Source organism: Rissa tridactyla, chromosome 20 (genome assembly GCF_028500815.1).
Source record: "Rissa tridactyla isolate bRisTri1 chromosome 20, bRisTri1.patW.cur.20221130, whole genome shotgun sequence".
Classification (NCBI taxonomy): Eukaryota; Metazoa; Chordata; class Aves; order Charadriiformes; family Laridae; genus Rissa; species Rissa tridactyla.
In genome coordinates, this window is record NC_071485.1 from 1,157,271 (window position 1) to 1,184,567 (window position 27,297).

Genomic DNA, 27,297 nt, shown 5'->3' on the forward strand with positions numbered 1-27,297 from the left:
TGAAATAGCTCCAACCAGACTCCAAAAATAGGGCTGGCTGCTGGGCGCTGCTCATGGGTCCCCCCGGCTGCCACCGCAGGCAGCGCTTGGTGGTGTTTGGGCAGCACGGTGCGGCTGCCAGACACAGGAGGGTTTGCATCTCTGCTGGTGCAGGAGGGCTCTTCATCTTGCTGAAAGGTTAAAGAGGGGAATGAAAGAGTCCCTGGGCCGATATGGTGCCGCGTGTGTGGTGTTGTGGGGGTGAGGAGGTGTTAAAGCCCTGGCTGTTGTCTCATGGCCCGTCTCCTGTTGGGGCAGATGGCATACTGCCAGCACATCGGCGTGGAGTTCATGTTCATCAACGACCTGGAGCAGTGCCAGTGGATCCGTCAAAAGTTTGAGACCCCGGGCATCATGCAGTTCACCAACGAAGAGAAACGCACGCTGCTGGCCAGGCTGGTCCGCTCTACCAGGTACCCCGGGGGGGTCTTCACCTTCCCCTTATCTTCCCTTGCTGCCGGGGTGGTTTGCTCCCAGCCAGAGTGGTGCAGTCACCACCTGAGTCACATCTTGACATCATCTGTTGCGCTCAGCTTAATCAGCAGGGTGATGCCAGTGAGCTGCAGGGCTGGCAGGCTGAAGTGCTGGCAAAGAGCCCGAAAACACGGATGATCCTGAAAGAAAAGGTTTAAAAATAAGGTTTAAATGCAGCACACTGTTGGGGGTGCAGCAGCCAGCTGGGCTCTGCAGGAGGGGACTGGGTGACTGGGAAGGCTGTCGGTCTGCAGCATGATGTCTTCTTAAGCATCGCTTGGTGCTGTGGCTCCCTCAGTGCGGTCCCCATCCTTTCTCTGGTTTCTGCCCTCAGCTGTAGCACTGGCACTGATCCCTCTCATCCTTCACCTTCCAGGTTTGAGGAGTTCCTCCATCGGAAATGGTCTTCTGAGAAGCGTTTCGGTCTGGAGGGCTGTGAAGTGCTGATCCCAGCCTTAAAGACCATTATTGATAAGTCGAGTGAGAAGGGAGTGGATTATGTTATCATGGGGATGCCCCACAGGTAACCCTGCTTCTCTCCTCGGCGGCACTTGGGGTGCGGGAAAGGGGGATGGATGCTGCTGGGGTTTGGTACTGAAGGGCAAACGGGTTTCTGCCATCACTTAACTGGTCTTGGCTAGTGGTGAACCTTAGCTGGAGAGCTCAGGCCTTGGCTGCTCTCTGCTCATCACGGTGTTTTCAGCTTCAGCTCATTTGTAAATTCATCTGGAGAGGGGTGGTGGCTCAACCGGCAGAGCTTGAATCCCAGCGCAGGATTCGGCCTGCCCGCTCCGGGGCAGCTGTCGGGATGTGGCAGCAGCTGGTCCATCCCTGAGCTGAGGGGTCTGCCGTCTCCTCAGGTGAAACCGCAGACCCCCCTCCCTGGGTGACCCTACAGCCATCGCTGGAGGTGTGGGGCTGTCGCATTGCCTCTGCGTGACGGGGGGATGGCAGGTCACTGTCGGCACTCGATGCCAGGCTGGCGCTGCTGGTTGCCAACAACGGTCTGGCTTTTGCAGGGGACGCCTGAATGTTCTCGCCAACGTGATCAGGAAAGAGCTGGAGCAGATCTTCTGCCAGTTTGACTCCAAGCTGGAGGCTGCTGATGAAGTGAGTCTCCTCCTCTGCCTGTAGCGCGTTCTGTCGCCTATCCCCATGCGGTCTGTGGCCATGCAGAGTGAGCTGGATTGTTCCACTGCTTGTGTCACTCACTGAGTTTGGCGTCACAAGGATTTCCATGTTGCATGCATGCTCGTGTGACTGAAGCCTTCATGTTGGTGCTGGTGCTGGTGTGCCCTTTCCTTTTCCGGGGGGGACGCGTGCCCTGGCCGGTGCTGGTGTCTCCAGTGCAGGCTGGGCGGTCAGTGGCTCTCCATGGGCGTAAAGCAGCCGTGGGGTGAACAACAAGGCGAGGGGAAGGCGGCCAGGAGCAGAGGTTGGCTTGTACTCTTGCAGCCGCCCCTGGTCCCCATACGGGGTCCTAAAGCAGCTCCAAAAGCTCTGAGGCTCGAATTTCTCGTGCCATGTGCTCTGTTGTGCTCCAAAGCTTCCAGCATCATCAGCAGGGATGATTTTGCTTTCAGAAAGCTGGGCTGGGCTGGCTTTATCCTGCCGTGCCCTTCAGGTGGGGTTTTGAGGTGAGAAAGCATCAGCCTGAGGCTCTGAGGTGCCCCGACTGGGAACTGCAGGGTGTTGTGAGCGGTGCCAGGAACAGCTGTACTGCCACAGTGTGGGCAGAGCTTGGGTAAGTGTTATCCCAGCTCTGTTTTCCAGTGTCTTCCCCAAACCCACCACACTTGGTTCTTCCCCTGCACCTACAACCTTACCTAAATGGGCTTGACGCGTGTCTGAGGTTTGTTGGTGGTTCGGCACCTGGAACAGGCTACTTCTGCTCTGCTGGTGCCAGGTCAGCAACTAAAGCGAGTGCCTGCAGCTTTCTGACAGTGCCTCCAGAAAGTGCTCCCTTTGTCCAGCCGCTGGGGTCAGCACCGCTCTGTCTCAGGTCTCCTTCTGTGCCCCCAAAGCTCTCATGTTCCTAGGGGTGACTCTCCTCTCCCCTCCCCTCCTTCAGGGCTCCGGTGATGTGAAGTACCACCTGGGAATGTACCACCGGCGGATTAACCGCGTCACCGACAGGAACATCACCCTTTCCTTGGTGGCAAATCCTTCTCACTTGGAGGCAGCTGATCCCGTTGTTCAAGGCAAGACTAAAGCGGAGCAGTTTTACTGCGGGGACACAGAAGGGAAGAAGGTGAGTGGTGCTGAGATGCCCGCAGTGAAGTGGCCTAGGCTGGATGGGGTTTGGTGGGAGGCAGGCTGGTGGGAAAGTGAAGAAACCCACCTGGTTTTTGTTGCCGTGCTCCTTCCCCCATTACCCTGCTATCACCCTAACTCCCCCATCCTTCCCCGCTGTCTTTGGGATAACTTTGGTAGGGACTCACCTACCGCGAGCTCCCATTGCCACTTCCTCCATCTCTGAACGACTGGCTCAGCCGGGCTGTGTGGAGCAGCAGATGCCTGAACCCCTGGCTGGAAAGCAGGGAAATGAGGGGCGCTTCCGAAAGCCAACCGGAGAATCACAGCTTGGGAGCCTTGGCAGTAGGAGCCTCAAGCTGAAGGATCTCAATTGACCAGGGGTAACCATTCCTGAGGCTGGGAAAGCCGGAGCCGGCAGCAGGAGGCAGCTCTGCACACCTGGGTGGGAGCGCAGGTGGGGAACAGGCTGGTGTGTGGGGGTTTATTTGCGGTCTGATGCGTCGCAGACCTGTCTCCAACACCAGGAAGTGGAAGGGTGAGATCAAAAGTGCTTCCCCTCCTTCTACACCCCGAGGGCTGGATATAAATAGACAAACTCCGTCCTCGTCTGACAGGTGGCGTCCTCAGCCAGCCCCTGGGTATGGTAGCGAAATAACGGCACTGAAGTCAGAGCGAGCTCCTGTTATGGCTCCTTGCCCAAAGATCTTCTGGGGTGAAAGTGCTGGGGGGAAGAGGCATTTTTCTCATCTTCCCACAGTTAGAAAAAGGCTTTGCTTTGGGATGTGTGTGTTTGGGAATGGGACTCGCCTCCCAGCCACTGTGTGCTGGGTGCCGTCCCGCTGCCCAATTGAGGTGCCTGAGCGTGCCGCCCTTGCTCGGGGGAGAACTGGTGGCCGCAGCCTTCTCCCTGGTGATTGTGCCAACCGTGGCCAGCTCTGCTCTGATCCCTTGAGAAGCATCGGATGTGCTGATGAGATGCTCCGTGTACTTTCTGGGATGCCGAAGGCTCACGGGGATGAGACTTGGGCCCTTTCCTGGTGGCTGTCCCTGCCCACCATCCCCGCAGAGCCCCTGCTGACCGCCGTGGCTTCACGTCTCACAGGTGATGTCCATCCTCCTGCATGGAGACGCCGCTTTTGCTGGGCAGGGCATTGTGTACGAGACCTTCCACTTGAGCGACCTGCCCTCCTACACCACCCACGGCACCGTCCACGTCGTGGTGAACAACCAGGTGAGGAGCAAATGCCCTGCGTCCATGGGGTCCCTCACAGACCAGCTTCTGCAGGCTCAGGTCTGGGTGGTAGCTGGCAGCAGGCAGTAGCTGTTTCCCAGGCAATGGTCCTGGCATGAGCCTGGCATCCTGGGGTCGGCAGGGGATACTTTATACCCAGCTGCTCAACAGTAGCAGCTTTTGAGTCCAGCCTGGCACAAAGGTGGTGCAACCCGATGCTCGGTGTGCAAGATCACACAGGGCTGCTCCGTTCTGCCCCCGCGTAAAGCAGAGTCGTTTCACTGGGACCAGCCCATCCCCGTGGGTGCAGAGGGATGACAGCCCAGGTGCAGGGACTGGGACGGGCTGCAGTGCCCAAGGTGCAGGAGACAGGCAGGTTGTGCTACGACTGAGCGGTGCAGCCGTGAGGGAACCCCCAGCTCAGCCGCAGCAGCCAAGCTGCCCTCAAAGCTGTATGTGCCGCTTTCCCAATCCTTACTGCTGTGTTGGTCCTGCTCCCTCTCACCTGCTACAGATCGGCTTCACAACAGACCCCCGGATGGCCCGCTCCTCTCCATACCCAACCGATGTTGCCCGCGTGGTGAACGCGCCCATTTTCCATGTCAACGCAGATGACCCGGAGGCCGTTGTCTACGTGTGCAATGTGGCAGCAGAGTGGCGGAGCACCTTCCATAAGGACGTGGTGGTGGATTTGGTAAGAAACACGGCACAAGGCTTTATCCTAAAGCTGCAGCTCTCTGTGGGTGCTTGACAATACCTCTTGGGGTGTATTTTCTGAAAGCTGAGGTTTCTCTTCAGGGCTTTTCTGTCCCTTTTGATGTGAGGGGAGGGAGGAGGTGCTGTAAAGCAAGGCAGTGAGGCTGTAATAGCACTTGGAGAGGCGACACCGTCTCTGTATGGAGCCTGCTCTCGCCTCCGGCATGGAGGAGGACACGCTCGCATCCCTCCTGGGCTGTTTCAGACCCTTCCTAGCACAGAGACCCAGGTACCTTTGACGGCTTTTGGAGCCGTGGATTGCAAGTGGCTGTTTTCAAAGGCTGTTTCCCTTCCCGGCAGGTTTGTTACAGGCGCAACGGTCACAATGAGATGGATGAACCCATGTTCACGCAACCCCTGATGTACAAACAGATCCGGAAACAGAAACCGGTGCTGCAGAAATACGCAGAGCTGCTGATTTCCCAGGGGGTGGTAAATCAGCCGGAGTACGAGGTACTGTCCCGTGGGGCCTGGGAGGAAAACTGCAGGCGACATCTCTGGGAAGAACCGGTGTTTGGTTCAGACCTGGGTGTGGACGATGTGACGGGACCCGTTTCTGCTTGTGCTTGTCACCTAAAGGTGGCAGAGCTGTGGTATGGTTGGGCGGGTGCTGCAGTCCTGGCAGTGATGGGTTAGGAGCCAAGGCTCGTCCTTGGACTGTGCCAACTCCAAACAGTGCAGGAACATCTAGTTCAAGGATTGCCCCATGATCGGTGCAGCACAGGCCACACAGTCCTGGGCCACTGCGGCACAGCTGGGAGTTGGGCTCTGCAGCACTTGCGCTTGCTGTGGCCTGGGGGTATCTGGGGCAGGTCCCCTGCCCCAGCTCCGCCGCCCCAGCAGCAAGTGTGGCAGCAGCTCTGCCGGCTCTTCCTTGCCCTGGTAACACTTTGCAGCATCTCTAGGGTTGAAATCAAGTTGTCGGTTCAGATGGCAGCAGAGCTGTCCCTTGGGGGGCCTCCTGCCAACAGCTCTGCTCTCTAAGGCTGAGCTGCACAGCCCTGGGGCTCCCCTGCTGTGGGGGCCAGCTGTGCTCTCCAGCACCCTTCCAAGCTCGTGCCAAGGTCCCCAGGCTCGGCACGCTTGTTTGGAGACCCCTCGCTAATGTTTTTCTGCCCCTTGGTTCTGCTTTCAGGAGGAAATTGCCAAATATGATAAGATCTGTGAGGAGGCCCATGCGAGATCCAAGGATGAAAAGATCTTGCACATCAAGCACTGGCTGGATTCACCCTGGCCTGGTAAGTCACTAGCAATGTTCTGGAGGTCCCTAGCAAAGAGCCTGGCTTCTCTGGAGCCATGGCAGCTGTTTTCTAGTAGGTCAACCTGGTGGGGAGGTGGGGTGGTGCTCTTGGCTCCTGGCATCCCCACTCTTGCTTGAGGGTGTCTGTGACCTGAGGTCTTCACACGGAGCTGGGTGTGGCTTCTGCAACGTGGTGGACTGCTCCTCCTCCTGCAGGTTTCTTCACTCTGGATGGCCAGCCCCGGAGCATGACCTGCCCTTCCACTGGTCTGAATGAAGAGGACTTGACGCACATTGGTCAAGTGGCCAGCTCAGTGCCGGTGGAGGATTTCACTATCCATGGAGGTAGGAGCTTGTGGAAGCTATGCCAGGCTGGGCGTTTGTTCCAGAGATGCGGGATAGGGCTGAACGTAGCCTGGAAGCAAGGGACCTGTTAGAGTGCTTCAATTTGCATGGCCAAGGGAGGTGACTCTGCTCCACTTCTCCATTCTCCTGAGACCCCGCCTGGAGCACCGTGTCCAGCTCTGGGGTCCCCAGCACAAGAAAGACATGGACCTGTTGGAGCGGGTCCAGAGGAGGCCACAAAAATAATCCCGGGGCTGGAAAAGCTCTGCTGAGCAGAAAGGTCGAGAGAGTTGGTGGTGTTCGGCCTGGAGAAGAGAAGGCTCCAGGGAGACCTTACTGCGGTATTTAAAGGGGGCTGATAAAAAAGGTGCAGAGAGACTTTTTACCAGGGCCTGTAGCGACAGGAGATGGGGCAAGGGGATTAAGGTGAAAGAGGGTAGGTCTAGATTGGACAGAAGGAAGAAATGTTTTACGGTGAGGGTGGTGAGACACGGGAGCAGGCTGTCCAGAGAAGCTGTGGATGCTCCATCATTAGAAGTGTTCAAAGTCAGGCTGGAGGGGGCTTTGAGCAGCCTGGTCTAGTGGAAGGCGTCCCTGCTGGTGGTGGGGGGCTTGGACTAGGTGACCCCTGAAGGTCCCTTCCAACACAAACCACCCTGTGAGTCTATGAGAATTAGTTCATGAGGGAGCTGTCGTTAAGGAAGTGAACTATGGAATAGCTCTTCTTCCCTGCAGTCCTGATTTCCTCATCCCTGCTTCATCCCTCGGGCAGAGGTGGATCTGTTCCTCTGCTTCTGGGCGTTTTCAGTCTGTCAGTCCGTGGGCAGGTTGAGGGACAACCACAGTGTCACTGGAGCTCCTTCCCGTGCCAGCTACGAACCAGCTGCTGTCCCGGCAGGTTTGAGCCGTATTCTGAAAACCCGTGGGGAGATGGTGAAGAACCGGACGGTGGACTGGGCCCTGGCAGAGTACATGGCGTTCGGCTCCCTGCTCAAAGAGGGCATCCACATCCGCCTGAGTGGCCAGGATGTTGAGAGGGGGACATTCAGGTAAAAGCCGTGCTTGCTTTTGGTGGCCGTAAAGGTGATTCCAGGCTTTCCAGAAGGGATCCAAAGGGTGATAATGGAGTAACGCTTTCTCCTCTTCCAGCCATCGCCACCATGTCCTGCACGATCAGAACGTGGACAAGAGGACCTGTATCCCCATGAATCACCTCTGGCCCAACCAGGCTCCTTACACCGTCTGCAACAGCTCTCTGTCGGAGTACGGCGTCCTCGGTGAGTGAGGAGGTCTGTGCCCGCTGCCCAGGGTGGGTGAGCCCGCTCCGGGAGGATAACCCACTCGCTTCTCTCCCATCCCTCAGGATTCGAGCTGGGCTTTGCCATGGCCAGCCCCAACGCCCTAGTGCTTTGGGAAGCCCAGTTCGGGGACTTCCACAACACTGCTCAGTGCATAATCGACCAGTTCATCTGTCCTGGGCAGGCCAAGTGGGTCAGGCAGAACGGCATCGTCCTGCTGCTTCCCCATGGCATGGAGGGCATGGTAAGGACCCCCCCCAGCTCGTGGGTGCCCAGGGGCGCCCGTTGCCTGGCCGGCACCAGCAGCAGAGCCGAGGGCAGTGGCAGCAGGTAGCACTGCTCGCGGCGTGACTGTGCCCAACATCGGCTCCTCGCGCTGGCCTTGCCCCCCCCCCAGCTCACTCTGCCCTCGGCTTGGTCCCCGCAGGGTCCCGAGCACTCCTCCGCCCGCCCAGAGCGATTCTTGCAGATGTGCAACGACGATCCTGACGTCTTCCCTGTGAGTGGCGGCCGTGCTGAGCGCAGCCCGGCCCTCCTGTGTCCTGGATCCGACTGCTGCCTTGCCATGGGGCGGGGAGGGGGGGCAATTACACCCGGGTGGGCTCAGCGCAGCGCTGTGGTCGGGATGGGTGTCGGGAGCCGGTGGCAGGAGGCGTGGGACGCCCTGGGCTCATGCTGCAGCTGGGAGGGTTTGGGGAAAGGGGCTGAAACCCGGTGCCCAGGCTGCACCCCCGCTGCCCCTGGGCTGCTGCATGGCGTAAGGCAGAGGTGGCCCCAAAGGTGGTGTGGGAGGGGGCTGCTGGGTGCCCCGAGGTGGGAGGCACAGATCTGCAGCCTCTCCAGATCTCTGTGGGTCTCCATGTGCTCTGGAGGGGGAGAGGAGGGAGGGAGGGAGAGGGGGGGCCGCTCTTCTCCCTGCTGCTGGAGCTGCGAGGCCAAGAGGCACTTTGTGTTTGTTGAAATCCCCTCGGCTGTGCCTGCTGAGGCAGAAACTGGATGACTTTGACGTGCGCCAGCTCTACGACTGCAACTGGATTGTTGTGAACTGCTCCACTCCGGCCAACTTCTTCCACGTCCTCCGGCGCCAGATCCTCTTGCCTTTCCGCAAACCGGTCAGTGCCGGCGGTTCTGTGCCCGGTTCGGTGCCAGGGCAGGGCAGCCCAGCATCCCCGCCCGGCCTGGGGATGGGACTCAGGGCGGGCTTGTTCTTGCACCTCAGCAGCAAACGCAGGCAGTTTTCCTTTGCCCATGCCAAGGACCTCCTGGTGCTCGGGGTTGGCTTGGTGCGTGCTGTGATGCCGGCCGGCTCCTGCCACCTGGGGTGGCTGCAACCCCTTCCTGCGCTCCCTGGGGAGGTCAGAGGCGTTGGGGCCAGTGGGGATCAGTAAATAACCCGGTGCCGTGGGGCAGGCAGGTCCCGGGCAGCACCTCAGTCTCCTCCCCAGGGGAAACCCGTACTGGGAAAGCTGGTGCTGTGGGAAACCAGTGCCCAGTCTGGCAGAGCACGGAGCAAATCTGGCGGCGGCGGCTGTGCTGGGGCAGGGCGGGGTGGGCAGGTCGGTGCTCCGGCCTTTGCTTGCAAGGGAGGTGTTTCTGGTGAGGCTGACCGCCTTGCTCTGCCTCTGCCCCCACCTCCAGCTGATAATCTTCACTCCAAAGTCGCTGCTGCGCCACCCCGAAGCCCGCTCCAGCTTTGATGACATGCTGCCAGGTATGAGCGGCGCGGAGGTGTTTGTTCCCCTCCTGCAACGCGGGATGAAGGGTGAAGGGCAGGATCTGTCTGCCTCGGGTAAAGTCTGCCCGGCAGCAGCCTCCCCACACTGCAGCGGCCAAGCGCGGCTGACGCCACCGGCGTCGGGGCATCGCAGACAGCCCGTGCGGGGAACTGCGCCGGTGCGGCACGCAGGCTGCCTGCCTCCCTCCCCGCTCCCCTCCAGCACCGCTGCCGGCTGCAGCCACATACCCCGGGGAATTGCAGCCACCCCTCGTTAGCGCTGAGCCTGGCACCCCGGGGAGATGTGGCTCCATCCGCAGCCACTTCCCACTGGAGTGGCACTGCCAGCGTTTGGCAGCCCTGACTAGAGTCACGCAGAGCCGTGATGGTTTGTACTGGGAGCCGGAGCCAGTCCCAGCTGGTCTGGCTCTGCCTCTCGGGTTTGCCTGCCCAGGCCAGGGTGCTGGGGGGGCTGGCAGGGGACAAGGGTGCAGGGTGACGGTGCCATCCTCTCCCCTCCAGGCACTCACTTCCTCCGCGTCATCCCTGACAGCGGCCCTGCGGCCCAGAGCCCCGAGCGAGTGAAGCGGGTGCTGTTCTGCACAGGGAAGGTCTACTATGACCTGACCCGTGAGCGCAAGGCCCGGCAGATGGAGGCCGACGTGGCCATCACCAGGGTGGAGCAGGTGAGCAGGATCCAGCTGCCTCCGAGCCCGCGGGCCAGCGGTGCCGTGGCCCCCGTGACACCGCCGTGACGCCACTCCGTCTGCCCCGCAGCTCTCCCCCTTCCCCTTCGACCTCCTCCAGCGGGAAGCTGAGAAGTACCCGGCAGCCGAGCTGGTGTGGTGCCAGGAGGAGCACAAGAACCAGGGCTACTACGACTACGTCAAACCCCGGCTTCGCACCACCATCAACCGCGCCAAGCCTGTCTGGTAGGGACTCGGAGGGTGGCTGTGGCGCAGGGGGGGAGCTCAGCCTGCACCTTCTTCTCCCCCCATCACCTCTTTCTTCTCCCCGCAGGTATGCGGGGCGGGAGCCGGCGGCTGCCCCCGCCACCGGCAACAAGAAAACTCACCTGACGGAGCTGCAGCGGCTCCTCGACACAGCCTTCAACCTCGACGCCTTCAAGGACCTGGCCTGAGCGCCAGGCGGCGGCGGCAGCATGCGCCCGCCTGTCTGTCTGTCCCTCTGTCTGTACCCTGCTCGCCTCCCCCCGATCCTTAACTACAGACCTTGTCAAACCCCACGCTGGTGCCTGGACTCCTTGTCTGGCTCGCACCGGGCCAGTGTCGGTGCAGCCACCCCCGGGGGGGGGGGCGGGGGGGGGGCAGAGGGGCCGGGAGGTGCCCCCCGGCAAAGGGCAGGTGCGACCCTCAGCTTTCCCGCCCCTGTCATCCCCCAGGAGGAACTGCTTCCCCGGCTCTGCTCGGGGGGCGTCCGGCGCCATGGGGCCAGCTGCCTCCCCGCTCCCCAGGTCTCCTGTCGCACTTGCCCCGCAGCTGCTGGCTCTCGGGGGTGGGGGGGGAAGGGCCCAGGTGGGTCTGGCCCCCCCGCCCCCCCCCCAGCTTCCAGGGCCATCCGTGGGGCTGTGCCTGTCCCGGGGGGAGCCCTGGCCCCTCTGTCCACACCCAGCCTTGGGGCTGCTGTGTCCCTCTCCCGGGGGGGGCCTGCGTGGGGGCGACCCCCAGCGGGGGTGGTGGGGCATCCCCAGCAAACACTGTGTCCCCCCCGGGGCCACCAGGGGCCTTCAAGCAGGAGGTGTTTCCCCCCCCCACCCCACCCCGGGGTGCTCGCACAAGCGTGTGCCACCTCCCAGCGTGACAGTGCTGCCGCGTTACTGTCCCACTGTCGTCCTGGCACCACACACGCACGCACGCTCGCACGCAGCCCGTGGTCCCACCCTGCCACGCGTGTGTTACACCCCGTCACCCTGCACGTGGTCACACTGGCGTGTCACTCATACAGGTGTGTCGTGCTGTCACACATGCGTGTCACGCCGTCACACAGGTGTGCCGTGCCCCCTCGCCCCCCTGCTCACCCACGCGTGTCACGCCCCACGGCCCCCGCCACGCACGCGTGTTGTGGTGCCGCCCATATGTGCCCTGCCCCGTCGCCCCGCGCACGCCGGCACACCTGCCGCACCCCACCGCCGCGCGCGGCCACGCGCTCCTGTCGCGCTGTCACACGCACGTGCGTCACGCCTCATCGCCCCACGCGGTCGCGCGCGCGCGCGTCGTGCCGTCACGCGGGTGTGCCGCCCCCCCCCCCCCCCCCCCCCCCCCGCGGTCACACCCGCGTGTCGCGCTGTCACACGCGCGCCCCGCCCTCGCGCGCCGCGTCACGCGCCGGCTGTCACACGCGCGTCGCGCGCCCGCCCACTCCCACCGGCGCTCGGCGCTCGACTGCCCGCGCCTGGCGGGGCGGGGGCGGGGCGGTGCATCCCCGGGATCTCGCGGCCCCATTGTGCGCGCGGGCGGGGCGGTCTCCGGCCGGGACCCGCCCCTCGCCCCGCCCCCTCCGCCCCCCCCCCCCCGGCGGCCGCGCGCGCTGAAAATCCCGCGCAGCTTCCGCGCAGCCGCGCGCGCCCGGCGCCGCCAGGGCCATTTTGGGGCCGATCGAGACGGTGAGTGCGGGGGGACGGGCAGGGGACGGGAAGCAAAATGGCTCCCCCCCACCACCCCCCCACCCCACCCCACCCGGGCCCCCCCCTGACGTGCACAAGGCACAACCGCCCCCGGGCGCGGGGGGGGGGGGGGGGGGGGGGCGGAGATTGCCGTCCTCTTCATCCCCCCCCCCGCGCCTTCGTCCCCGCAGCCCCGGTTGAGGGTGACGCCGTCCCGCCGCCGATGAACTCCATGAACCCCATGAAACCCTCCACCCCCCACGGGTGAGCACCCCTCCCCCTCCCCCCCCCACCCCCCATCTTCATTTTAATTAATTTGTTTTTCTTCCTAGTGATGGTTCATTTGCATACGAGGCCGTTCCTTGGCAACCGAGCACCAATCAGCCAGCGGGATCCCTCTCCGTGGTAACCACCGTCTGGGGGGTCAGCAACACCTCCCAGAGCCAGGTACCCCCCCAGCAACCTCAGCCCCCCCCCCCAGGGACCCCCCAGCATCCTTAGCCCCACCCCCTCAAGGAACCCCCCAGCATCTTCAGACCCTTCCCCCCCCCCCCCGGGCACCCCAGCCATGGCCACCCCTAGCCTAACCCCTCCACCTCCACACCCCCCCAGGTTTTCGGCAGCCCCATGGGTCCTGGGGGGAGCAGCTCCAGCACCCCGCTGCTGCCCGGGATGGCCAGCACTGGTTCAGGGATGAGCTCGCCGCCGTTCCTGCCGCAGCAGCCCTTTGCTGAGGGAGCGACCGGGAAGGGCTACGTGCAACCGGGCGTCTATGGCCGGAGCAGCTATCCTGGTGGGACAGGCTTCGCCGCCAGGTAAGGCCATCCCCACGCCTCCCACCCTGGCGTGCCTCCCGCCACAGGGCCACTGCACGCCCCTTCCCTGTCTCTCTGTTCTCCAGCTTCACTGGTAGCCCTGGTGGCCCCAGTGGGATGGGGCTCCCCTCGCATGCCGGCCGGCCTCCCACCGACTTCACCCAGGCGGCTGCTGCCGCCGCCGTGGCTGCTGCTGCCGCTACTGCCACGGCCACGGCTACGGCGACAGTGGCGGCACTGCAGGAGAAGCAGAGCCAGGAGCTGAGCCAGTATGGCACGGTAAGAGCCCTGCCACAGCAGAGCCAGGGGGCCGCCAGCTGCCACTGCCGCGCTGTGATCCCCATCTCTCCCTGCCACAGATGGGCGCAGGGCAGCCCTTCGGCAGCCAGTTCCTGCCCCACGCCGGACCCCGCGGCCCTGCCGGCATGAGCCCAGCTGGCATGGCAGGTGTCATGGCTTCCTCTGGCGTCTCCCCCGTCAGCATGAGCCCTGTGCGGACACCCGGTGCCGGCCCCCTGTACAGCGGGCAGCGGGTGCCCCAGCACAGCTACCCCGGCCCCCCCCCAAGCCAGCAGCTCCCCCGCCAGGGCCTCAAGCGGGCGTACTCCAGTGAGGTGAGCATCCGCACCGGCGGGGTCTGCGGCGTGCCGTCACGGTCCCCCCCTCCCTGCTGGCACTGACCGCCCCGGCCCCGCAGGGATATGCGGCGCAGCAGTACCTCCAGGGCGGGCAGTACGCTGCAGCTGGTGCCCAGTACGCCCCCAGCGCCCCCCAGCCCTCTGCCCCGTCCCCCTCCTACCCTGGCCACAGGCTGCAGCAGGGCATAGGCCAGTACCTCTCTGCCTCGGGCAACGCTGGACCCTATTACAAGGTACCGATGGGGAGACGGTGGGCATGAGGGGAATGGGGGGGGATGGGTGCCTGCTGTCCCCTGGTGCCACCCCCTGGGGGCCTTCCTCCTCCCACAGCCAGCTGACCAGTTCAATGGGCAGAGCGTTGGCTTCACCACCTACAGCCAGGCGGCCGTTAACGGGGTGAGTCCCGGCAGCGGGTGGGGTGGTGGTGGGGGCAATGCCGTCCCGGCCGGGCGCTGAGGGTGCACGGTGCCTCTGCAGCCGGGCCGGTCGCTGCCGGGGTACCCCAGCTCGCCGCTGGCGGGGAACCCCACGCCGCCCATGGCGCCAGGCAGCGGCATCCCCCCCTACGCGTCCCCGGGTCAGGATGTCAAGTCGCCCTTCCTGACGGACATGAAGCCCAGCGTCACCTCCCTGCACCCATCCCCCTCGGGTAAGTGTCCCCGGTGGGGGAGCGGGGGGGGGCGCTGCCGGGGGGGGGGACACTGGCGGGGGTGGCACATCGCAGACACCCCCGCCATCCCGCCGGGCCCGGGTGTAGGCGCCGCTGGTGGCGGCCCGGGAGCCGTTGCCCCTTTAAGGGGAGCGTGCTGCAGGGAGGCATCGCAGGGAAAGGGCGGGGCTTCCGCGCAGGGGGCGTGGCCACTGCCGGGGTTTCGCGGGGGGTGGGTGGGTGGGAGGGGCCTCGCAGGCTTTGGCCAGTGGGAGGGAGGTTTGAGGCAGTGGGTGGGGCTTCGCGCGAAGGGGCGGGGCTGCGCGTAGTGGGCAGTGCCTGTGACAAGGGCGTGGCCTCCGTGGGCGGGGCCTCAGTGGGCGGGGCCCCGGGAGCGGCTGCTTTGGGAGGCGGGGCTTCTTGTACGGGGTGGGGTGCCCTGGAGTGGGCGGGGCTCAGGCATGGGCGAGGTGTGGCTGTAGGGGGAGGGGCTTCTTGCAGGGGGTGTGGCCTCCCGGAGGGGGAGGGGCCTCCCGCAGGGTGGGTTCCGAGGCAGTGGGCGGGGCTTTTGGGGGCGTGGCCTGGGCGTGGGGTGTGGTCCCTGCTGAGGCGTCCCCGCAGGGCCGGCGCCCGGGGAGGAGCTGCGGCTGACCTTCCCGGTGCGGGACGGCGTGGTGCTGGAGCCCTTCCGCCTGCAGCACAACCTGGCCGTCAGCAACCACGTCTTCCAGCTGCGTGACTCTGTCTACAAGACCCTCATGATGAGGTGGGGGGGCGTGGCAGGGCGCGGCAGGGCGTGGCGCGGCACCACGTGGTACAGAGCAGCACAGCGGTGCGATGCAGTGGCTGCTTGGCGCGGCGGGGCGCTGCGCAGTGTGGCGTTGCGTCGTGGTGCGTGGCACAGCGCGGCATGGCGGCACGTGGCGCGGTTCAACACGGCACAGTGCTGTGCGGTACAGTGGCACCCAGAGGCCTCGGCACAGCGCGGTGCTGGACGCATGGCGGTGTTTGGCATGGCATGGTGCCATACGGCACTGTAGTACGTGGCGTGGCTTAGCATGGCACTGCAGTGTGGTAGTGCCCGGTGCGGTTTGCCACAGTGCCGTACGGTGCGGCAGTACATGGATGGCACGCCTCGGCACAGGGCGTATCTGGCACAGCATGGTGCTGCGTGTCGTGGCTCGGCATGGCACAGTGCCGCGTGGTGTGGTGGCACCCAGTGTGGCATGGCCTGGTGGCACACAGGGTGGCTTGGCACGGTGCTGTATGGTGCGGCGGTACCCAGTGTGGTAGCTCGCGGGTGTGGCACACCCCCTGCCACACCCCAGCCACACCCTGCCCTGCCCCACCAGGCCTGACCTGGAGCTGCAGTTCAAGTGCTACCACCACGAGGACCGCCAGATGAACACCAACTGGCCGGCCTCCGTCCAGGTCAGCGTCAACGCCACACCGCTCACCATCGAGCGCGGTGACAACAAGACCTCCCACAAGCCGCTCTACCTGAAGCACGTCTGCCAGCCCGGCAGGAACACCATCCAGATCACTGTCACCGCCTGCTGCTGTGTGAGTCACCGGGGAGGTCCTGGGCGGGGGTGGGGTGGGGGAGTGGTGGCAGCTGGGGCCGTGGCTCAGCGTCCCCCATCTCTCCACAGTCCCACCTCTTCGTCCTGCAGCTGGTGCACCGGCCCTCGGTGCGCTCAGTGCTGCAGGGTCTCATCAAGAAGCGCCTGCTCCCTGCCGAGCACTGCATCACCAAAAGTGAGCGCCACTGCCGGCATGCTTGGGGACGGGGACACAGACACCCTTATCGGGGCCTCTGCAGCGGTGGTGGTGGTGGGGACAACATCTTGGTCAGGGGCAGCAGCACAGTGCGGGTGTACACCCTCATCCAGGGGCTCTGGCGTGCTGGGGGGACACCCTGGTTGGGGGCTGCAGCACAGTCGGGGGGACACTGTGGTCTGGGGGCTCCAGCGTGGTGGTGGGAAGACACCCTCATCCAGGGGTCTCCAGCATGGGGGGGACACACAGCCTGGTTGGGCTGCAGCACAGTGGGGACACACACCCTGGTTGGGGGGCTCCAGCATGGAGAGGACAATGACACACTGGTCCGGGGGCTCTGGTATGGTGAGGGGGACACCATGGTCCAGGGGCTCTGGTGTGGTGGGAGGGACACCATGATCCAGGGGCTCTGGCATGGGGGACACCTTGGTTGGGGGCTGCAGCACAGTGGGGGACACGCACTGGGCTGAGGACTCTGACGTGGCCACGGGACACACCCTGGTCTGGGGGCTCTGGCACGGTGCAGGGAGACACCCTCATCTGGTACGGAGGGGGGGGAACACCCTGATCAGGGGCTGCAGCATAGTGGGGGACACACACCCTGGCTCCAGCATCGGTGGGGGGGGGAAATAGGGACACAACACCTTGATCTGGGGGCTCGGGCATGGTGGGGGAGGACGCCCTCATTTGGGGGCTCTGGCACAGGTGGAAACACATTGCTCGGGGTCTGCAGTATGGTGGGGGACACGTGCTGGTCTGAGAACTCTGGCACAGGGCGGGTGGACACCCCGGTCCAGAGCTGCAGCACGGGTGGGGGACGGGACCCCCTGCTCCGGGGATTCCAGCACGGTGGGGGGGACGACACACTGGTCCAGGGCTGCAGAATGATGGGGTGGATGCGGCACCATGCCCAGGTGCCACACCCATCCCAACGCCCCAGTTCTGACCCTCGGTGCCCCTCACCCCCCCCCCCCCAACACAGTCAAGCGCAACTTCAGCAGCGGGACCATCCCAGGGACCCCGGGGCCCAATGGCGAGGATGGCGTGGAGCAGACAGCCATCAAGGTGTCCCTCAAGTGCCCCATCACCTTCCGGAGGATTCAGCTCCCAGCCAGGGGCCACGACTGCCGGCACATACAGGTAGGGAGGGGGGCGGGGGGCTGGGGGGTTGTGTCGTGTCCCCCCCCCCTGCACCCCCTGCTGCTGGCTCAGCTGCTGCCCTGTCCCTGCAGTGCTTCGACCTGGAGTCCTACCTGCAGCTCAACTGTGAGAGGGGGACGTGGCGGTGTCCTGTCTGCAAGTGAGTGGGGGACTGACAGGGTCGTGTCCCGGGTTCCCTGCCTGCGGGGAGGGGGGCGGGGGGTGTTCCCTGCCTGTGGGTGGGGGTTACCCGCCCTCACCCTGCCTCTCCCTGCCGGCAGTAAGACGGCTCTGCTGGAGGGGCTGGAGGTGGACCAGTACATGCTGGGCATCCTGATCTACATCCAGAAGTAAGTACTCCATCCCTCTGTGACCGGCCCTATGCCACCGGCATGGACCCCCCCCCTCAACTGGCCCTTCACCACGCTCCTGCCACCCCCAGCTCAGAGCACGAGGAGATCACCATCGACCCGACCTGCAGCTGGAAGCCCGTCCCGGTCAAACCCGACGTCCACGTCAAGGAGGAGCCGGAGGGGCCGGCAATGAAGCGGTGCCGGACCCTCAGCCCCACGCACATGGTGCTGCCCAACATCATGGAGATGATCGCGGCGCTGGGGCCCGGCTCCGTGCCCTTCCCGGCGCTGCCGCCGCCACCGCCCGCGGGGGCCACCACCGACTACGGTGCCCCGGGTACGGGGGGACCCGCGGGGGACGGGCCCTGGCCATGTCCCCCCTCCCCCACCCCACTCACTTGCCTCCTTTCCTCCTGCAGGTCCCAGCTTTCCAGGGCCCGGGGGGTTCCCTGAGCCGTTCCCTCCCCCCGGCACCCCGACGCTGAGCGATTTCACGCCGGGACCCCCACCCATCTCCTACCAGTCTGACATCCCCGGTGGCCTCCTGCCCCCCGAGAAGCCCCCCGCGCAGGTCAGCTGGGCTGCGGGTGGGAGGCTTCCCCCCCCCTCCCCCGGCCCCCCCATCTCCTCTTGGGGGGGTCGCGGGGGAGGACGGGGGGGGTCTCACTACCGCTTCCCCCCCACCAGCTGCCCCCGCCGGGGCGGATGGAGCCCTCCCACCCCCCGGTGCAGCCGGGGCTGCACAACACCCCCCCGGGCAGCCAGCCGCCACAGCCGCTGCACCACCGGAGCGCACCAGCGCGGCCCCCCCCGGGCCCCCCCGCCGCCGACCTCGCCTTCCCTCCGGCTATGGCCGGGCCGGGCGACGGCGCCGAGCCTGCCCTGGACGTGAGTACCCCGGGGCGGGGGGGGGGGGTGGCGGCTGGCCCTCCCGCCGCCGGCTGGGGACGGGGCCGGTGGTCTCACGCTGCCCCCCCCCCCCCCCCCCCCCCCCGCAGCTGCTGCCCGAGCTGACGAACCCCGACGAGCTGCTCTCCTACCTGGGCCCCCCCGACCTCCCCGCCAGCAGCAACGACGACCTCCTCTCCCTCTTCGAGAACAACTAAGCCATCCATCCATCCTGCCCCCCCCGCCACCGCGGACCCCGCCACGGGGCCGGGGGGTGGGGAAGCCCCGGCGTGCCCCTGCCGCCGCGGAGCCGGGACAACCCCCCCAAAAGGGGGTTTCCCCTGAAGGGACAGACGGACGGGCTCGCCTCCGCCCTCAGAAGCACAAGGCTGTACATAGTGTAGAAACACTACTGCCCCCCCCCGCGACCCCCACCCCTTATTTAAAGGCAAGTGCGTCGCCGCGGGGCCGCACCGCGCCGCTGTATAAATGTGCATAACGCCGCCCCCCCGGCGGGGGCGGGGAGGACGGTGGGGCTCGGCCCCGCCGCCCCCCCCGCCGCCGCACCCCTCCCTCCCTCCCTCCCCCCCCCCCCCGCCGCCGCCGAGCTCCCTGTACCGCGTCCTTATCGCTGCCTATTAAAGGATTTCGTTTCGGCGGGGCTCACGCTTGTCCCCCTCCGTCCTTTGTCACCCTGCGGTGGGGCCGGCCCCACGCCACCCCCTCACCTCCCCCCCACCTCCCCACGCGGGGGTAGGGGGGGCGAGTGGGGGCGGGCTGGATGGATCCTGCGGCCCGGCCGGTCGGCGGAGCGTGTCCGCCGCCACCGGTCACGCCAGGCGGGCAGCGCTGCCGGCACCCGGCATGGCGGGGAGGGGGGGGGGGGGGGGGGGGGGGGGCCTGCCCGGGCCGGGGGTCCTGGAGGGCGGGGAGCGGGATCCGAGCTCCCCCCTCCTCCCCCGCACCGCCCCCCCCCGCCCCGCCTCCCCGCCGCCGGCATCGCGCATGCGCGTCCCGCCCGGCCCAGCCGCCAGACCCGCGCGCGCCCCCCCGCCCCCGCCTTTTTTCCTTCCCCTTCCCCCCCGCCTTTCCCAGCGCGGCGCCGCTGATTCGCCGCCCGCCCCGCCGCTCCGCCACAAGACCAGCGGCCGTTGGGCGGCGCCGCCGGGGAGGCGGGTCCTCCTCGGCCCTATATAAGCGGCGGCGCGTACCCCTTCTCCTTCTGCTGCGCCGCGCCCGCCGCACGGAGCCGTCGCCGCTGCCCCGGTCCCGCCATGGCCAACCCCGTCGTCTTCTTCGACATCGCCGCCAACGGCGAGCCCCTGGGCCGCGTCACCTTCGAGGTGGGGGCGGGTGGGCTGGGGGACAGGCCGGGGGAGAGCAGGCGGCGCTGGGGTAGGGGCCCCTGCCGCCATTTCCTCGCCGGGGCCGTGAGGGGCGGTGGGCGCCGCACCTGCGCGGCCGCGGGGCCCGCGGTGCCTCCACGTGGCTGCGGGCCTCCCCGGGGATGGTATGGGCGTCCCGGGCCGCTCGGCCACGGCGGCGGCGGGGAGGGAACAAAGGCCCCGCCGCGGGGCGCAGGATGCGGCCGGCCTCTCTGGGGAGGCGCCGGCGGTGGTGAGTGCTCGCCCAGGGCGTGCCGTCGCCCGCGGCCATTGCCCTCCCCCGCACCTGCCGCCCCCCCCCCCCCGGCCCCGCCACTAGCCCGCGTTCCAGGAGCTTCCGCTCCGCCCCGGCGGCGGGGCAGCGGCTGCCCGCGCCGCCATTTTGTCCCGTTCTTCTCCCCCTCGCCCCATCAGCCCCCGGACTCGCCCGGCGCATCGCAGCGAGCCGCTTTCCCCCCCTCGGGGATGCTCCCAGGGCTCCCGCTGCGCTCCCGCGTCCCGGAGCGGCGGCAGGCGGATGGCCGGGGATTATCGCTGCCAAAAGAATGCGTTTAACGCCCTGCGAGGCGAGCGGCCGCGGCGTGAGGCATCCCCGGCACGCCCGGGCGCTGCGCCCCAGGAATGGCCGCGCTGCGGCTGCCGCAGAGCCCCGCCTGGCAGCGCAGATGGCGGCTGCTGCCCAAAACCCACCTGGAGCCGCGGGGCGGCGGCGAGCGCCCTGCCCGGGGGAGCTCCCGGCAAAGAGGTTTTTAATTTAATCCCAGCCAGCGGAACGAATGCGCATCTGCCCCGCTGGGGAGGCGTGGGGCGTATTTAAAGTTGTTTGGATGCCATGCCCGTTAGTGCAGAGTTTCCAGATGAAAGCGTGAGGCGGGGAATATTCTGCGGCCACAGGCATGGCCGGGATTCACCTCCTGGAGGGAAGCCCAGCGCTCTCAGCAGCAAGGGGGGGTATCCCTGCAGGCTGGGCATGCGGCCCGTCTTCACCCCAACTTCACTAACAACCTCTCCTCTCTTTGCAGCTGTTTGCAGACAAGGTCCCCAAGACAGCAGGTTGGTAAAGCGGCGCTGGCCGCGCTGCGGCTGCACCAAACCCTGATGCTCTCCTTAACTGTGGACAAAACGAGTCCAGTTCATGGTGGTTTTCCACTTCCTTTGCAGAAAACTTCCGTGCCCTGAGCACTGGTGAGCAGGGATTCGGCTACAAGGGGTCCTGCTTCCACAGAATCATTCCTGGGTTCATGTGCCAGGTGTGTGGTGCTCCCGCTGCAGCAGGGAGGTGGGTGGGTGAGGAGATCTGGCACTTGCGTGGGTTTTGGAGTTGAGTGCTGGCAGATTTGGGGTGGGAAGGTGGGTCTGCCTGCTGCCACGGCTGGTTCAAGAGTCTGCTCCTGTGACCTGAAACGCCACTGCTTCGCAGGGTGGTGACTTCACGCGCCACAACGGCACTGGCGGCAAATCCATCTATGGGGAGAAGTTCCCTGATGAGAACTTCATCCTGAAGCACACGGGCCCTGGCATCCTGTCCATGGCCAACGCTGGCCCCAACACGAATGGCTCCCAGTTCTTCATCTGCACTGCCAAGACCGAGTGGTGAGTTCGGGGCTGCAGGACGGCAAGCTGGGAGTCCCTGGTGGGGAGGTGACATGCCAGGCTGGGTGCCCAGGCCCTCGCATGGGGATGGCAGGTGCCAGCTCTGACCAATGCTTCTCCTGCAGGTTGGATGGCAAGCATGTTGTCTTCGGCCGCGTCAAGGAGGGGATGAATGTGGTGGAGGCCATGGAACGCTGTGGTTCTAAAGATGGCAAAACAAGCAAGAAGATCACCATTACTGACTGCGGGCAGCTCTCATAAACCCTTGTCTTAACAACTGACCATTCCTTCAGCAGCCTGGGCGCTGTGCCCCGCTGCAGCTCACCCTGTCCCACCCTGCTCCTGACTTACTGCTGCGTTTCTACGGGGTCTCAGCCACATGTGCACGGTCCAGCTGGGCCGCAGTTACCTTGTATGAATCTTAAATAAAACGAGTTAAACCACAGCGCCCCTCTTCCCTTCCCTTCCTGGGGGTTGTGGGCTGGTCGGGGAGGAGTTGGGGTTTTGGGGGGACACCTTCAGTGTAGCTACACCAGGCCCTCAGTAGGGTCCAGGGTGAACAGGTGCAATGGTCCCACTAAGGGAAGGTCCAGGTGTGGGAGGATCCTAGTGCTCCCAGTTTAAGCAACCCAGTTTGCAGGGAGCTCTGTGTCAGGGGGACCTCAGTGGTCCCTGTTTGGGGGTGTCCAGCTCTGCTAAGATTCCCAGTTTAGTGCAGCCCTGGTTTGGGGTGAGGTGGTCCTGGTTGAAGGGTGCCCAGCTTTAGGATGATCCCAGTGCTTCCTTCCAGTTTGAGGGTGGTTGGTGGTGCTTTGTGGGGCGCACCACTGCCTGTGCTGAGAGCTGGGGCTGAGCTGGGAGCTGAGCTGCTTTGGAGCTGGGCTCTGGTGTGGCTGAGGGGTCTGGGCGAGTGCAGGGCCTTGGTGGTAGTGAGACTGAAGGCGCTGCTGAGGGCTAGCAGCCGCTTTCCCTCTGGCACCTTTGGTGTGGGAGCTCGAGGTGGTGGGTGTGCCATTTGTACCTGGGCTGTTCATGGAGTCACTGAATGGTTTGGGCTGGGAGGGTTAAAGGTCAATTTAGCCCAACCCACTGCCATGAGCAGGGACATCTTCAACTAGACCAAGTCGCTCGGAGCCCTGTCCAACCTGGCCTGGAATGTTCCCAGGGATGGGGCATCCACCATCTCTCTGGGCAACCTCTGGGCCATTGTCTCACCACCCTCACAGTAAAGAATTCCTGAGATCTTGTCTGAATCTCCCCTCTTTTAGTTAAAAACCATTACCCCTTGTCCCATCACAACATGCCCTGCTAAAATGTTTGTCCCCAGCTTTCCTGGAGCCCCTTGAGGGACTGGAAGGGGCTCCAAGGTCTCCCCGGAGCCTTCTCTTCTCCAGGCTGACCCCCCCCAGCTCTCTCAGCCTGTCCCCACAGCAGAGGGGCTCCAGCCCTCCCAGCACCTCCGGGGCCTCCTCTGGCCCCGCTCCAACAGCTCCGTGTCCTTCTGCTGTTGGTGGCCCCAGAGCGGGGTGTCTGTCTCCCCCGAGCGGAGCAGAGGGGCAGAATCCCCCCCTCGCCCTGCTGCCCATGCTGCTGGGGATGCAGCCCAGGCTGCGGGGGGTTTCTGGGCTGTGAGTGCACATTGCTGGGTCATAATCATTTTTTTCATCCACCAGTATCCCCAAGTCCTTCTCGTCAGGGCTGCTCTCAATCCATTCTTCCCCCAGCTCGTGCTCTGCCGGGGGTTGCCTAGGCCTAGGTGCAGGACCCTGCACTTGGCCTGGTTGAACTTCATGAGGTTCGCACAGGCCCACCTCTCCAGCCTGGCCAGCTCCCTCTGGATGGCATCCTGTCGCTCAGGTGCGTCAACTGCACCACACGCCTCAGTGTCATCCACAAACCTGCTGAGGGTGCACTCGATCCCATTGTCTATGTCATCGATGAAGATATTGTCCCCGCTTACTGCAGCGGGGGGTTGGATTAGATGACCTTAAAAGATCCCTTCCAACCCAACACATTCAATGATTCTATATTGAACAGTATTGACCCCAGTACGGACCCCTGAGGGACACCACTTGTCACCGATCTCCTTCCAGACATCAAGCTGTTGACCACTCCTCTCTGGAGTCCATGGCCATCTAACCAATTCCTCACCCACTGAACAGCTCCCCCCATCAAATCTGTATCTCTCCAATTTAGAGAGAAGGATGTTGTGGGCGACCATGTGAAAGGCCTTACAGGAGTCGAGATAGATGACATCCGTAGCTCTTCCCTTGTCCACTGATGCATTCACTCCATCGTAGAAGGCCACTACATTGGTCGGGTAGGACTTGCCCGCCATGGAGCCATGCTGGCTGTCTCAAATCACCTCCCTGTCCTCTCTGAGCCTTGGCAGAGCTTCTCGGAGGATCTGTTCCATGATCTTCCCAGGCACAGAGATGAGGCTGACAGGTCAGTAGTTCCCAGGGTCCTCCTTTCTCCCCCTTTTAAACATGGGTACGATGTTTCCCTTTTTCCAGTCGCTGGGGACTCCACTCCCCTGCTCAACCGGGCTCTGGGAGCGTCCCCGACGGATGCTCAGACCCTGGAGGAGGCCAAGGAAGAAATGTCAGAGGGACCCGGAGCCCTGCATGGTTTGGACACAAGGTTGATGGGGGCTATTGGGGTGCAGGCCACGCTGCTGCACCCGGCAGACCCCTGCTCTGGAGCATGAGCGCAGCGACATGGGGGATGTGGAAGGGACAGGTCTCCTCTGACCCCTCAGAGCTGCAGAAGGAGAACGAGAAAACATCGGTGGGTCAAGGAGGAGCTCACATCTCCCCTGCCTGTGTGCTGCAAAGGCTTCCCCGGCACTGACCCGGTTGGCACCAACAGGCCTCTCCCTCCCGCCTCATACAGCACAGAATGGCTTCCCTTGTGCCACGTCCCCCCAGCAGCCAGGACCAACCCTGCGCTCCACCACCTCACCCTCCACAGAGCCCAGCACCAGAAAGGACACCCCAGGCTCCCGGACAGAAGGTGCTTGGAGGGAAAGCTATTGCTGGCCCTCAGCAGCGCTTCCACAGCCCCACCAACGCTGGGGCTCCGTGCCTGCTCTGGCACCTCACCCATGCTAGAGCCAGTAGACAAGGAGAAGGCTGAGGGACTCAACAACTTTTGGGCCTCAGCCTTCACTGGCAGCCTCTCTCCCCACACCCCTCGTGTGGATGGCCCACAAGGCAGGGACTGGGGGAGCAAATCCCTCCCTTTGTAAGAGAAGATCAGGTTTGTGACCACCTGAGGAACCTGAACATACACAAGTCTAGGGCACCTGGTGAGATGCATCCCAGAGCCCCAAGGGAACTGGCTGATGTAGTTGCCAAGCCACTCTCCATGATATCTGAAAAGCCATGGATGTCTCCCCTTACATGGGCAGACCCTGCAGGGAAGGACGCCTGCCTGCTGCCCAACCACACTGCCTCGGCACGGCCCCACCAGCACTCCCCAGGAAGGGACACATGAACATCACAAAGCTTCGCTTCCCCCCCAGCAGGACCAAGACTGACCCCTGGCCTGTAGTATCCAATTCTGGATGTCAGGTCCACCATCAGACCCAGTTCTTCCTCCTACTCTTGGATTTTCTTTCATGAGGCCATGAAACGAACAGCTCTCCTCTGGACGAAGGTTCTGATCACAGCTCTGAGAGGAAAGAACGTTGAACGGTGGGCATTCAACGCAGGCACGCTGCGATGGGTCGATGGAGGGAGCAGGTCTGTGCTGCTGCTTCAGGTTCCTCCCAAAGATCATCATCCCTTCAAGGAGAAAGACACAGGTGACGGGCAAAGGGACACAGACATACAAGTTACACCAAGCCAAACCAGAAAGCGCTCAGGCCCTCGCTGCTTTGTGACTGTTCAGCTGGGGGTTTCAAGGACTGACCGAAGACTTGAGGCTGGGGCAAAACACTGCAGTGAGACAAACGCTTCTGTCTTCCCCGGGTATCCCCCCTCTCTCGGGCTATTTTTATACTATTTTTTATCTTCAAAGTGGAGTTTGAGTGACTTTAGTCATACGTACTTTTATTATGACTGGTGTAAAATTCCCTCCCTTCACAATTAAAGGTATAGTTTACGAGAAATTCAGGGCGCAGACTCAAGAAGGAGTGGTCGCACCTTGGAGGCGGGTAGCCTTCGGGATGGAGGTGTGTTTTGGTATTATAATGACATTATAATGAGCAAAGTTCGCACAAAGGACAGCATTTCATCAAAATTTGACAAAATGTTGGCTCCGAGTATCGAGCGGGCAGCTAATTGGCAGCTTATCTGTTTCATGGTATCATCCCATTCCCGTATCCGCTATACATCATAAGGTAAAGCCGCGGAATAATTGCATCCCGTCCCGTACCTCATGTAGCTTATCAGGGAACCACAGATGTTGTGTCCTTCATGCCAGCTGCGGCTATTTTCTACCTCAGAAGCCTCTTGATTTTATAAGTTTCCTTAATGTGTGAACAGTGCTGTACTTTTGTATTTTTAGCCAATTTAGTATTTATTCCACACAAGGACCTGCAGCAAGACTGACCGCAGGGATGTCTGGATCAAGAAAGAAGCTGGTGGATGATGAGGCCGCAGAATCAGGGTGGCTTTGCCAAACAACAGCGTGTGTAAGTAACAATTGGCCAAATCGTGTTGGATCTGAACACTTGAAAGGTGCAAGAACCATGCGTAAGACTGCACTCGGGGTCCTCCAGTTGCAAAGGGACACCTCATGCGCACAAACGCAAGAATTCCTCTTGTAATGCTGTACTTTGTGTCCCAACCTCTCTCCTCGGTTGGCCTGGGCCAGTTGCCAAATTTTCGTGACAGCTGGTACTAGTAATGGTTCCACCACAGTTGGGAGCAGCAACTTGGCCCCTCGGAGCAGAGAGGGGGAGGACAAAAACAACCCCAAAGCTCCCCGACTCCCCCCATCCCCACCACTGGGGCAGCATAGGGCAGCATATGTCAGCATCAGAGGGCCACCGGTGCCAGCCTCATCCCTTCCCCTTGGGGAGGAAATTCACCTACCCTCAAAAATCAGGCAGTTGTGGTATGAAAAGTCAAACCCTTGCGAGGCTGGCTGAAACAGGTGCTGGCAGAATGATCAACAGGGGGACAGAGGCTGTTTGTCCCCAGCAAACTCCCCCCTGCCCCATGCCGTGGCAGGGGCAGCAGCAGGTCCTGCTTCTCCTGGTGCTCCTACCCCGTCCCGGGATGCCCCTCACCCGCTCGGGCCCCCAGGATCCCACTCAGCACCCACTTCACTCTCCCCAACAGGGAGGGTCCCTCTCTGGCTGCCGATGGCCTCGGAGGTGCCCGGCAGGAGCGTCACCGCCCCGGCCCCCGCCCTGGCTCAGCGCGGGGTGCAGGGACCCCCGTGCCCCGCACTCTGCCTGGCGGCACCCAGAGCCCGGCGGAGGCCTTTAAGGAGGATGTGGTGGCCATGGAGGACCGCATCCCCACCGCCGGCCCCCACCAGCCCGCCCTGGCTCCGCCAACCAGCAGAACCACGACAAAGACCAAAGGTGAGGTTTGGGGGGAGGCCGAGCCCGCAGGCGGGTGGCCCGCGCCGAGGACAGCTTGCATCACCCCGCGGTTGGGTTGTCTTTGTTTGCCTTTTCAGCAGTGGTGACCACCCCGGCAGCCCCGGAGAAGCCTGCGGACCTGCCTGAGCAGGGCCCAGATGCCTTTGCCGAGGTCTTTCCCCAGCAGGCAGGTGACACCAACATCAGCGGTACGCTTGCCTGGCACGGACACTATCCCCGATGTCCGTGACAGCTCCAGCTTGAGCACCTTTGTCCGTGAGCTCCCTGACCTCTCAGAGCACATGGCGAAGGGTGGCTGCCGCAAGGACCGAGCAGTGGCAGCGGGGCTGGGGGACTGTCCCCAATACCCCCAACGTTTCCGATGTCCCTGACAGCCCTGCCTTGCTCGACCAGCTCCCCACAGTCTCGGAGCACGGGGCGGAGGGCGACAGCCCTGAGGAGCGAGTGGTGGCAGTGGTGCTGGGGGATGCTGACCCCTCCTGGGGGTGGTGCCATCCCCCTTGCTGGACCCCCAAGAGGAC

General features: G+C 63.9%; 3 protein-coding genes across 13 annotated transcripts in view; all 3 read left to right on the forward strand.

Moving 5' to 3' along the window:
- Window positions 1-10,599, forward strand: part of OGDH (oxoglutarate dehydrogenase) — a 34,773-nt gene extending 24,174 nt beyond the window's left edge. For 9 of the 10 annotated variants that reach the window (XM_054224827.1, XM_054224828.1, XM_054224833.1 and 6 more), the window contains 18 exons: window positions 298-452; window positions 890-1,036; window positions 1,533-1,623; window positions 2,585-2,764; window positions 3,872-4,000; window positions 4,515-4,694; window positions 5,057-5,209; window positions 5,892-5,994; window positions 6,213-6,341; window positions 7,240-7,390; window positions 7,491-7,618; window positions 7,705-7,883; window positions 8,067-8,138; window positions 8,629-8,751; window positions 9,278-9,350; window positions 9,876-10,039; window positions 10,131-10,285; window positions 10,374-10,599. In XM_054224827.1, the coding sequence (XP_054080802.1) occupies window positions 298-452; window positions 890-1,036; window positions 1,533-1,623; window positions 2,585-2,764; window positions 3,872-4,000; window positions 4,515-4,694; window positions 5,057-5,209; window positions 5,892-5,994; window positions 6,213-6,341; window positions 7,240-7,390; window positions 7,491-7,618; window positions 7,705-7,883; window positions 8,067-8,138; window positions 8,629-8,751; window positions 9,278-9,350; window positions 9,876-10,039; window positions 10,131-10,285; window positions 10,374-10,494 (2,433 nt within the window). In that variant the 3' untranslated portion in view covers window positions 10,495-10,599. Of the gene's footprint in view, window positions 1-297; window positions 453-889; window positions 1,037-1,532; window positions 1,624-2,584; window positions 2,765-3,871; window positions 4,001-4,514; window positions 4,695-5,056; window positions 5,210-5,891; window positions 5,995-6,212; window positions 6,342-7,239; window positions 7,391-7,490; window positions 7,619-7,704; window positions 7,884-8,066; window positions 8,139-8,628; window positions 8,752-9,277; window positions 9,351-9,875; window positions 10,040-10,130; window positions 10,286-10,373 lie in introns of those variants that run through there. The other variant, XR_008469903.1, reaches the window with a different exon arrangement.
- A 1,303-nt stretch (window positions 10,600-11,902) lies between these two features.
- On the forward strand, window positions 11,903-18,737 carry ZMIZ2 (zinc finger MIZ-type containing 2). 2 transcript variants are annotated; one of them, XM_054224836.1, is made up of 19 exons: window positions 11,903-11,976; window positions 12,168-12,240; window positions 12,309-12,423; window positions 12,589-12,791; window positions 12,878-13,070; window positions 13,151-13,405; window positions 13,489-13,662; window positions 13,760-13,825; window positions 13,907-14,078; window positions 14,700-14,844; window positions 15,431-15,641; window positions 15,731-15,836; window positions 16,840-16,997; window positions 17,090-17,157; window positions 17,279-17,347; window positions 17,440-17,687; window positions 17,770-17,921; window positions 18,038-18,238; window positions 18,349-18,737. In XM_054224836.1, exons 2-19 carry the CDS (start codon window positions 12,200-12,202, stop codon window positions 18,454-18,456), a joined length of 2,685 nt encoding a protein of 894 aa, XP_054080811.1. In that variant the 5' UTR covers window positions 11,903-11,976; window positions 12,168-12,199; the 3' UTR covers window positions 18,457-18,737. The 2 variants fall into 2 exon arrangements, with proteins under 2 accessions (XP_054080811.1, XP_054080812.1); XM_054224837.1 differs by lacking the exons at window positions 13,151-13,405; window positions 13,489-13,662 and having other exon boundaries at window positions 18,349-18,736.
- Window positions 18,738-19,429: 692 nt separating this feature from the next.
- On the forward strand, window positions 19,430-21,661 carry PPIA (peptidylprolyl isomerase A). The gene is made up of 5 exons (XM_054180895.1): window positions 19,430-19,581; window positions 20,646-20,676; window positions 20,785-20,873; window positions 21,044-21,216; window positions 21,342-21,661. Exons 1-5 carry the CDS (start codon window positions 19,513-19,515, stop codon window positions 21,475-21,477), a joined length of 498 nt encoding a protein of 165 aa, XP_054036870.1. The 5' UTR covers window positions 19,430-19,512; the 3' UTR covers window positions 21,478-21,661.
- Window positions 21,662-27,297: the final 5,636 nt, after the last annotated feature.

Coding starts and splice junctions, on each gene's coding strand:
- PPIA (XM_054180895.1), top strand. CDS start 19,513: ATGGCCAACCCCGTCGTCTTCTTCGACATCGCCGCCAACGGCGAGCCC. Junction 19,582..20,645: donor TGGGCCGCGTCACCTTCGAG/GTGGGGGCGGGT, acceptor CTCTCTTTGCAG/CTGTTTGCAGACAAGGTCCC. Junction 21,217..21,341: donor TGCACTGCCAAGACCGAGTG/GTGAGTTCGGGG, acceptor CTTCTCCTGCAG/GTTGGATGGCAAGCATGTTG.
- ZMIZ2 (XM_054224836.1), top strand. CDS start 12,200: ATGAACTCCATGAACCCCATGAAACCCTCCACCCCCCACGG. Junction 13,663..13,759: donor ACGCTGGACCCTATTACAAG/GTACCGATGGGG, acceptor CTCCTCCCACAG/CCAGCTGACCAGTTCAATGG. Junction 17,348..17,439: donor ATCCTGATCTACATCCAGAA/GTAAGTACTCCA, acceptor TGCCACCCCCAG/CTCAGAGCACGAGGAGATCA.